Source organism: Mobula hypostoma, chromosome 1 (assembly GCF_963921235.1).
Source record: "Mobula hypostoma chromosome 1, sMobHyp1.1, whole genome shotgun sequence".
NCBI classification, from domain to species: domain Eukaryota; kingdom Metazoa; phylum Chordata; class Chondrichthyes; order Myliobatiformes; family Myliobatidae; genus Mobula; species Mobula hypostoma.
The window spans coordinates 37,239,137-37,250,701 of NC_086097.1; the positions used below are offsets into that span (position 1 = coordinate 37,239,137).

General features: G+C 41.0%; 1 protein-coding gene across 1 annotated transcript in view; it reads right to left on the reverse strand.

Moving 5' to 3' along the window:
* The window catches only part of mnat1 (MNAT1 component of CDK activating kinase), a 135,179-nt gene extending 124,716 nt beyond the window's left edge, over window positions 1-10,463 (reverse strand). Inside the window, exon 1 of the mRNA XM_063046567.1 lies at window positions 10,304-10,463. Within this exon, the coding sequence (XP_062902637.1) occupies window positions 10,304-10,392 (89 nt within the window). The 5' untranslated portion in view covers window positions 10,393-10,463. The remainder of the gene's footprint in view (window positions 1-10,303) is intronic.
* Between the last annotated feature and the right edge of the window lie 1,102 nt (window positions 10,464-11,565).

Sequence of the window (11,565 nt, forward strand, 5' to 3'; positions counted from 1 at the left end):
AATACTGTAGTGATGAATTTTATTGCCAGAGGATTTGACTTCAGATTAAGGTAATCCTGCCGCAAATTGTACAACTTTTCCAAATCAAGGGTACACTTACCTTTGTGACAATGCAATGAAGACTTGCTAGATTGATTAATGGGTTTGCAAAATGGACAGCTGTTATTCTGCAAGTACATATAGTACATATTGAACAAGATGATCTTACATTCACTGATGCTTACAAGAACCAGAGGTGATCTCAGTGAGAGCAAACAAAAGTGTTTCTGAGATTGAATCCTCTGGATGCAGAATCAGTAAATTGGTTTATTATGGGCACAGGTACTAAAGTACAAGGGAAATATTGGCTTGCATAGCATCCATGCAGATCAATTCACTATAAAAGTGAATTAAGATAATACAAGGTAAACAATAATAATGTAGAATAAAGTATTACAGTACAGAGAAAGTATGTGCAGGTAGATGTTAAGGAACAAAATCACAGCAAGGTAATTGTGAGGTCAAGACTCCAGCTTATTGTACAAGGGAACCATTAAATAGCTTTATAAAAGCAGGACAGAATCTGTCATTGAGTCTGCTTTTAGGCGACCATCACAGCAACACACAGAGAATGCTGGAGGAACTCAGCAGTTCATGCAGCTTCAAAGGAAGAGTGAACAGTCGACCTTTCAGGGCGGGACCCTTCTTCTGGACTGAGATGGAATGGGAAAGATGCCAGAATAAAAAGGTGGGGGGGGGAGGAAGAGATGCCAGAATAAAAAAGGTGGGGAAGGAGAAAGAGGCTAGCTGGTAGGAGCAGCCAGGTGGGTGGAAAAGGTCAAGGGCTGCAGCAGAAAGAATCTGAAAGCAGAGCATTGTGAACAATGGGAGAAAGGTAAGGAGGAGGGGACCCAGTGAAATAGGCAGGTTAGGCAGGTGAGAACAAGTGAATGATCGGAGTGGGGAATAGGGGGGCAGGTGAGGGAAATTTATTCACCAGAAGGAGAAATCGATATTCATGCTATCAAGTTAGAGGCTACACAGACAGAATATAAGGTGTTACATAGAAAGATAGAAAATAGGTGCAGGAGTAGGCCATTCAGCCCTTCGTGCCTGCACCGCCATTCAGTATGATCGTGGCTGATCATCTAACTCAGAACCCTGTACCAGCCTTCCCTCCGTACCCCCTGATCCCTTTAGCCACAAGGGCCATATCTAACTCCCTCTTAAATATAGCCAATGAACTGGCCTCAACTGTTTCCTGTGGCAGAGAATTCCACAGATTCACCACTCTCTGTGTGAAGAAGTTTTTCCTAATCTCGGTCCTAAAAGGCTTCCCCTTTATCCTCGAGCTGTGACCCCTCGTTCTGGACTTCCCCAACATCGGGAACAATCTTCCTGCATCTAGCCTGTCCAATCCCTTTAGGATTTTATACGTTTCAATAAGATCCCCCCTCAATCTTCTAAATTCCAAAAAATATAAGCCTAGTCAATCCAGTCTTTCTTCATATGAAAGTCCTGCCATCCCAGGAATCAATCTGGTGAACCTTCTTTGTACTCCCTCTATGGCAAGGATGTCTTTCCTCAGATTAGGGGACCAAAACTGTACACAATACTCCAGGTGTGGTCTCACCAAGGCCTTGTACAACTGCAGTAGTACCTCCCTGCTCCTGTACTCGAATCCTCTTGCTATGAATGTCAGCATACCATTCGCCTTTTTCACCGCCTGCTGTACCTGCATGCCCACTTTCAATGACTGGTGTATAATGACACCCAGGTCTCGCTGCACCTCCCCTTTTCCTAATCGGCCACCATTCAAATAATAATCTGTTTTCCTGTTTTTGCCACCAAAGTGGATAACCTCACATTTATCCACATTAAATTGCATCTGCCATGAATTTGCCCACTCACCTAACCTATCCAAGTCACCCTGCATCCTCCTCACAGCTAATACTGCCGCCCAGCTTCCTGTCATCCGCAAACTTGGAGATGCTGCATTTAATTCCCTCATCTAAATCATTAATATATATTGTAAACAACCGGGGTCCCAGCACTGAGCCTTGCGGTACCCCACTAGTCACTGCCTGCCATTCTGAAAAGGTCCCGTATATTCCCACTCTTTGCTTCCTGTCTGCTAACCAATTCTCTATCCACATCAATACCTTACCCCCAATACCGTGTGCTTTAAGTTTGCACACTAATCTCCTGTGTGGGACCTTGTCAAAAGCCTTTTGAAAATCCAAATATACCACATCCACTGGTTCTCCCCATCCATTCTACTAGTTACATCCTCAAAAAACTCTATGAGATTCGTCAGACATGATTTTCCTTTCACAAATCCATGCTGACTTTGTCCAATGATTTCACCGCTTTCCAAATGTGCTGTTATCATATCTTTGATAACTGACTCTAGCATTTTCCCCACCACTGATGTTAGGCTAACCGGTCTATAATTCCCTGGTTTCTCTCTCCCTCCTTTTTTAAAAAGTGGGTTACATTAGCCACCCTCCAATCCTCAGGACCTAGTCCAGAATCTAAAGAGTTTTGAAAAATTATCACTAATGCATCCACTATTTCTTGGGCTACTTCCTTAAGCACTCTGGGATGCAGACCATCTGGCCCTGGGGATTTATCTGCCTTTAATCCCTTCAATTTACCTAACACCACTTCCCCTACTAACATGTATTTCCCTCAGTTCCTCCATCTCACTGGACCCTCTGTCCCCTACTATTTCCAGAAGATTATTTATGTCCTCCTAGTGAAGACAGAACCAAAGTAGTTATTCAATTGGTCTGCCATGTTCTTGCTCCCCATAATCAAGTCACCTGTTTCTATCTGTAGGGGACCTACATTTGTCTTAACCAATCTTTTTCTTTTCACATATCTAACCAATCTTTTTCTTTTCACATGTTGCTCCTCATCCCTGAGGGTGGCGTCATCTTGGCACAAGAGGACGCAATGGATCAACACATCAGAATGAGAGTGGAAATCAGAATTAAAATGTCTGGCCACTAGAAAGTCCTGCTTGTGGCGGATGATGCGGAAGTGCTTGATGAAGTGAGCAATTTATGACGGATCTCACCAATGTAGAGGAGGTCACATCAGATTCCTCCTTCTCCAGCCCTTTACCTTTCCCACCCACCTGACTTCACCTATTACCTTCTACCTCGTCGTCCTTCCCCTCTCCACACTTTTTTATTCTGGTATCTTCCCCCTTCTTTTCAACTCCTAAAGGAGAGTCTCGGCCCAAAATGTCGACTGTCTATTAATTTCCATAGATGTTATCTGACCTGCTGAGTTCCTCCAGCATTTTGTGTGTGTTATTTTGTATCTTCTGCACAATAGGAGGTGAGGCAAGAAGAGAGAACGTTTGTAGTGAGAAGAACTCTGAGTATACTGTCTGCTTTACCAAGGCAGCGAGAAATGTAGACAGAGTACATGGAGGGGATGCTGATTTCCGTTATCTGCTGAGCTGCATCCACAACTCTCTATAGTTTGTTGTGCTCATGAGCAGAGCCGTTGCCATATCACGCCATGATGCACCTGGATAGAAAGATTTTTTTAATGGTATATCAATAAATATCAAAGGTTAATTTATTATCAAAGTATATAACTCTGAAATTCTTCTTCAGAGAGAATCAAAGGGACTCCTGAGAAAGAGGAGTTGCTGGTGAGATTTTTTGGCCATGTGCTTTGACTAAGAGTGGCTATTGGTAATGTTCACTCCTAAGAACTTGAAGCTCTCAACTTCAGCACCATTGATGTAGACAATGACAATTCCCCTTCCTGAAGTCAATGACCAGTTCTTTTGTCTTGAGAAAACGATTATTGCCATGACACCATATCCCTAGGCTCTCTATCTCCTTTCTGTCTTCCAGCTCATCATGGTGATATCATTTGCAAACTTATATATGGAGTCAGAGCAGAATCTGGCCAGTCACAAGTGTAGAGGGACTAGAGTAGGGGACTGAGGATGCAGCCTTGTGTATTGATAGATTGAGAATTCTTACTGACTGTAGCCTGTTAGTCAGGAAGTGAAGGATCTAGGAAGATGTTGAGTCCCAGGTTTAGGATTTTAAAAATGAGTTTGCCTGGAAGTATAGCATTGAAGACAGAGCTATAATCAATAAACAATTATACAACATAGATGTCCTTAGTGTTCTAGTACTCAAAGGAAGAGTGTACTGCCAGTGTATCAACACCATTTTTCCTTGAGCAGTTAGTAATGCCCATGATGCCCAGCCAGATACACTTGGGGATTGTTATCGGATAAGTGTTCCTGAAATTTTTGCGTGTAGCCAGACTTTGCCCTTCTGATGCCTAAGATTAAGTTTCTCCTGGCTACTCTGAGAGCTGTCGTCTCCAGACTTGAAGGCAGCGTCCCGAGCTTTTAGTAGGGAACAAACCTCTATGTTTAACCAAGGCTTCTGCTTGGGGCGCGAGATGACAGTCCTTGAGCTACTGACGTCATCCACGCACTTACAGATGTAGTCAGTGACAGATGAAGCCAGTGACAGATGAGGTACATTGCTTGAGCTCTACATCTTCTCTGTTTGTAGTGGCCTCTTTGAACATCTGTCAGTTAGTCCGTTCAAAGCACTTTAACGCATGTTACTTTGATTTTCTTAGCTACAGGGATGATTGTGGTCATCTAGAAGCAAATGGGAACCTCACATTAAAGCAGGGAGAGGTTAAAAGAGTCTTACACAAAAGGGTTTTCTCAGGATGAGAGATATACCATGAGAAGATATTTGTGAAGTAAGTCTTGAGAATTCTTGTTATTGAATATATTCAAGACTTGGATCAAAACACTCTGGATGGAAGGGAATTTTGCTACATAGGGAAGAAAAGTGAAGCTTAAACTGTGGATGAGATATGTGGCCTTTTATACTGGAAAAACTAAAAGATTCAAGATTCGAGATTGTTTATTGTCATTTCCAGTACACAAGTGTAAAGGAGAACAAAATAATTGTTCCTCTAGATCCAATGCAGCGCAAAAAAAAAACACAAAATAGGGAATGCAATAATAATAAATCACAATAAATGTAAATACGTAAAATAGCTTATGTACATAGATTAACTGTATGTCCATAAACAAAACCATCCATAAGGCAATGCTTCACTTGCACTCCTACCAATCTAGAGTTCTGCAATTGCTATTCACAGAAACCAAAGGGGGATTACCTGATTGTTTCATGGAGTGCCTGTACTCAACCTGCAGGAATGAACCTCAGTTCCCAGTTGTCTAACAGTTTAATTCACCATCCTAATCAACTTTTCTGTCCATGGCTTCCTGCAGCGTTGCAACAAAGCTCAACCAAAGGTTGAGGGAAGAATACCTTATGCTTGTTCTGGCCACTAGGAATCAACATCCATTTCTCCAACTTTAAACAACTTGCTCTTTTTTTCCCCCTCTGTTTAAGAATAGGACAATTTTGCCCACCATATTGGTTTTTTTTTAGCCTGCTGAGTGCGTCCTAACAGATCAGACCATACAAATTCAGCAACACGTTAAAAAGCAGCTTAACCTGATTTTAACTACTCCTTAATGGACTCAGTATTTCAGCCTTCCAGACAAACTCCCTTTGTTCCATCAATCACCTTCCCCCACCTTCTCGTACCTAGACCAATTTAGTTTTATCTTTTCAGTCCTGATAAAGGATCCTGGACATAACACAATAAATGTTTCTCTTTCTACAAGTGTTGTCTCACTTACTGAGTTTTTCTAATATTTTCTACTTTTTATCATCTGAAACAGTTACGTTGGGGAAATAGATATAAGATTATCATTAGCAAAGAAAAATTCAATAGCACAAATTTCAGACAATAATGAAGGCAGATTAAAAGCAATGGGGTGGAGTAGAAACAGTCTCCAGATAGTTTGCTCATTATTTTGCACTGAAATATCCAAATTCAACAGGAATAACAATTATCCTAATGTGAAGCGAGAGAAACAAAATGGAAAAAAAAACACAAAATGTATAGTATTATTCCCAATGCTGATTTAGCTGCTTGTATAAAATCTCAGTGAGTTAGGAAGCAAATCAAATTTAGGTTAAGTAAACCACTGAAGTTCTCATTACAATAAGAAAGTACACTTTCTTGTTCATGTGGATCCAAATACTTAGGCAAGACAACATGGGAAAATCATCCATATTATAAATAACACTGAGTTACAGTCTATACTTGATCATTGTTTCCATCCTTTAAAACTAATTTTTTAAAAAAGGACAATATGGCAAAGCTCTAAAGGTTTTTTGGAATAAAAAGGAACTGGGCTTATATTGTGTACAAGCCCTTGCAACTGTCAAGCAATGCTGAAAGGCTTGCTAGTGAAACATCTGGTATCATAAATAAAGGCAAGTAGTATAAAAGCATTTAAATTTTATTGAATCTGTATTAAATGTTTCTACTGTTTTCAATCTGTTCATTTATCTTTATATAAAAGAAGGAAAGGTGTAGAGTTGTAAAATTAGTCAGATCCATCTTGAGCAATGGCCTCTAGTATCCAGGACATCTTCAAAGAGCGATGCCTCAAAGAGGCAGCATCCATCATTAAGGACTCCCATCACCCAGGTCATGCCTTGTTCTCATTACTACCATCAGGAAGGAGGTACAGAAGCCTGAAGGCACAAACTCAACGATTCAGGAACAGCTTCTTCCCCTCTGCCATTTGAATTCTGAATGAACATTGAACCCTTAAATATTATCTCACTACTTTTTTTTATTTCTATTTTTGCACCACTTATTTAACTATTTGATATATTATACAGATATTTACTGTAATTCACATTTTTTCTGTATTATGTATTGCATTGTACAGCTGCCACAAGGTCATCAAATTTCACAACATATGTTGGTGATATTAAATCTGATTCTGAATACAAGAAATTCTGCAGATGCTGTTAATCCTAAGCAATACACACAAAATGCTGGAGAAACTAAGCAGGTCAGGTAGCACCTATGGAAGTGGACATAGTCACCTTTTCAGGCCAAGACCCTTCATCAGGACTGGAAAGGGCGGGGGAAGATGTCAGATAAAAAGGTGGGGAGGGGGAAGGGAAAGAGGACAGTTAGAAGGTGATAGGTGAAGCCAGGTAGGTAGGAAAGGGAAAGTGGAAGGGACTCAGGGGGAGATGATAGGTAGGGTAGAAGAGGTAACGGGCCAGAGTGGGGTATAGGAGGAGGAGGAAGGGGGAAGGAATTTTTTTTTACCGGAAGGGGAAATTGATATTCAGGCTGGAGGCTTTCCAGATGGAATACAAGTTGTTGCTCCTCCTCCCTTAATGTGACACAAAATGAGGCCATAGACCTACATGTTGGAATGGAAATGGGAATCTGAATTAAAATGTTTGGCCACGGGATGTTCCGCTTTTGGGGAATGGGGCACAGGTGCTCAACAAAGCGGTCCCCAATTTATGATGTCTTTCACCAATGTAGAGGAGGCCTCATTGGGAGTGCCAAACGCAACAGACGACCCCAGCAGATTCACAGATAAAGTTTTGCCTCACCTGGAAGGACTGTTTGGGGGCCTGAATGGAGGTGAGGGAGGTGCTGAATGGGCAAATGTACTCTTTAGCCATTTGCAGGGAAAAGTGCCAGGAGGGAGGTTAGTTGGAAAAGAGGAATAAGGAGGAATGGACAAGGGAATCACAGAGGGAGTGATCCCTCCAGAATGCCGGGGGCGGTGGTGGAGTTAAAAGACATGTTTGGTAGCAGGATCCATTTGGATAGTGAAAGTTGCAGAGAGTGATGTGTTGGATGCAAAGGCTCATGGGTTGGTAGGTAAGGACAAGAGGAACTCTATCACTGTTAAGGCAGCAAGAAAATGGGGTGAGCACAGAGTGTGAGATGCAGCTCAGTCAGGCAACTAAAAGGGCAGGGAATTTTGACAAGATAGTGTTGGCATAACAATGGATTCCTCATCAGAAAACTGAAAAAGCCCCAGCTGAGCAAATCATGCTATTGACAACCAACTTCTGAAGCAATGTCCATCCAAATGTCTCTTAAGTATAACAGTACATTGGTGTGCTGTTTGATAGTGGCATTTTAAAAGATGAGAAAATAAATCATTTGACGCAATGTAAACAAGTTTGTTGGTATGCCCTGCAAATGTCTAATAGTTATATCCCACTAAGCACATCTTTCCCTCCCCCCCCCGCATTCCGCAGGGATCGCTCCCTACACAACTCCCTTGTCCATTCGTCCCCCCCATCCCTCCCCACTGATCTCCCTCCTGGCACTTATCCGTGTAAGCGGAACAAGTGCTACACATGCCCTTACACTTCCTCCCTTACCACCATTCAGGGCCCCAAACAGTCCTTCCAGGTGAGGCAACACTTCACCTGTGAGTCGACTGGGGTGATATACTGCGTCCGGTGCTCCCGATGTGGCCTTTTATATATTGGCGAGACCCGACGCAGACTGGGAGACCGCTTTGCTGAACATCTACGCTCTGTCCGCCAGAGAAAGCAGGATCTCCCAGTGGCCACACATTTTAATTCCACATCCCATTCCCATTCTGACATGTCTATCCACGGCCTCCTCTACTGTAAAGATGAAGCCACACTCATGTTGGAGGAACAACACCTTATATTCCGTCTGGGTAGCCTCCAACCTTATGGCATGAACATCCACTTCTCTAACTTCCGCTAAGGCCCCACCTCCCCCTCGTACCCCATCTGTTACTCATTTTTATGCACACATTCTTTCTCTCACTCTCCTTTTTCTCCCTCTGTCCCTCTGAATATACCTCTTGCCCATCCTCTGGGTCTCCCCCCCTCCTTGTCTTTCTTCCCGGACCTCCTGTATCCATGATCCTCTCGTATCCCCTTTTGCCTCTCACCTGTCCAGCTCTTGGCTCTATCCCTCCCCTTCCTGTCTTCTCCTATCATTTTGGATCTCCCCCTCCCCCTCCAACTTTCAAATCCCTTACTCACTCTTCCTTCAGTTAGTCCTGACGAAGGGTCTCGGCCTGAAACGTCGACTGCAGCTCTTCCTACAGATGCTGCTTGGCCTGCTGCGTTCACCACCAACTTTGATGTGTGTTGCTTTAATAGTTATGTCCTGATCACTGTTGACTACCAAGAGATTCAGCAGATTCTTTGAAATCTTACTTTAAGATGGTTATTTCTTAGTATTTACAGTAAGAAAATCCTACCACCCATAAGTGTATCAAGCTTTAATCAACTGATATCACTTAACAACACTACTGATAAATTGTTCCATCATGTTTTCCAATGAGCTAAGAGGAAGTAATTGGCAATATTAGATTTTTCTTTACTCCTCCTGACTAAAGTTGTGGAATGTATTCTACTGAATGGATTCCAATATCATAACTGCTTTGGAAAAATACACAATTCTTTAACATTGTTAGTCATCAGAGCACATTTACTCTCCCCAATAGTCTCAGCCACTTCATATCATATGACTGGTGAAAAAAAATCAAAGAATGGTAAAGACGGTGCTGGGGTCCTGAGAACTTCTGGCCAGAGATATTTTCCAGCTCTGCATCTCTTCTTTTCCTATCATTGGGGTTTGCTGCCCCTTCCCCTTAGCTTGTCCACTAACATTCTGAACTCAGGTATGAGGTCATCAAAGGAGGAATTTACTACTCATTATAGAAAAACAGGTTAATAGATTAGCTGATAGTAAATCCAAAATACATTATTCATGGAAAATAAAGAAACTGTGAAAGACAAATGATAGAATAAGGTTTGCCATGACAGGTTCAGCAGACAGATGATATTATGCTAAGATTTATGTTAACATATACTTTAAGATAAATTTCTGAATAAGAGAAACAGGAAAATATTTAGATTACTGACCCATAAAATTACAACTTATCCAAAGTTCAAGTTTACAACTATGATCATTCACTTGTTAACCAACACTGTGACAATTCTTTTTCAAAAAAAAATCCTGCACTGACTACAGCATAAAAAAAGGAAACTTTTTGTTTAGTTTGGTTTACATAAGAGAATTCGCAAAGTGTCATTCACTACTTTTGCAAATATATATCAATGTGCCCTGTTGATGAATATCCTGCATTAACTGAGCCACATACGCGAACCTAACATTTCAGGTTGAAGTTGCTCCATCACAATAACTTGGTGCTTTTATTTAAAACCCAGTACAGACACATGTAGCTGGCCTCTACAAAAACAACCATAATCTACCTTAATAAATTAAACTCAAAACAACTCCGTTGAACCCAACACGCAATTTACCTACAGGTCGGATCACCCAAACCTACTCAAAAAGCATAGGAAGATTCCGTTTATAAAATGCCCTTTGCATGGTGTGGTTAAAATATTTCACTCACAGTGTATGTCCGCACACATTCACCATAAGCTTGAGGGAAGGATTACGATATTTCGTGGTCTTACAACGAGGGCAGCCTTGATCATCCATCCTGCCCAGTCCCTTGGAAACAGTGCAGCAACCAAAGGCATCCGACTGCAACTTACGGCACCTCACAAACAGTCCGGCGACGAAGGAAGGTAAAGGAGAGAACACCAATGAAAGCGAATGACGCAATGTTTTGAGCAGGGTTTGGCCTGGACGGACGGTTGTCAACCGATATTTTCAGAGCTCTCGGTCTCAGGTGTTAAATTACACTACAGTTTATAATTTCCTGTTGGAAAAAAAATGCTATTTCTCCAATTCAATTTAAATCTGCGTGTCATTGTCCCATCGATGTTTATTTAGCTTTGCGTTCGGTACCACCTGAACAAATACAAACATCTTATTGAATGCATCTATGTAGGTACACAAAAATATTACCCAGAACTGCAAGGCTTATTCAATGCTTAATTAAACCAATTCAAATCTATTTTCTAACATTGGCACATTTAGTGCAGCTGGCCGTTTTGACATCAAAGGTCGGGCTGTTCATCAAAGGTTGATTCAAGCTATATTTCATGTTCACTAGGATATTTTCCTCAACTTCCCGACAGTTTTATGTAGCATAATTTTCTCAAGTTAAACAGCTTTTTTATTTCTATCCATGGCCGTTTTATGATGAATTGAAATATATATATTTCCATATTATACACCAGCTGTTTCCATATGGACTTAATGTCCGTACATATAATTATAGATCAATGCACCTTCTCTTTCTTATCAGCATTTTACTAGGAAACTGGCTGTCAACATTAAAATGGAAATGCACATTAATTAACTTCAGTATTCGTTATCAATGAAGCAACTGAAAAAAAATTAAAATCTATTTTCCCAAAGAAAATTGTTTGCCTTTCTTGAAAAATAAATATTCTAATCTTAGAATAAGACAGTTGTTCCATTCACTATAAGTATTGGTGCCAGTTCTTTGAAAGAACTAACTGATTAATTCTATTCCCACTCTTTCCGCAGTCATCTATATTTTTCCCCAAATATGAATACAATTCACTTTTGAAAGCCACTATTGAATTTGTCCACTTTCATCTGAATTTCAAATAAATTTGCAGATTATAAGGACTTGCTATGTAAAACAAATTCACTGCTGCCCTTTGCCAAAAATATTGAATTTGCACTCTAGTTACAGACTCACTAGTCAACTGAAGTACTTTTATGTTTAACAAAATA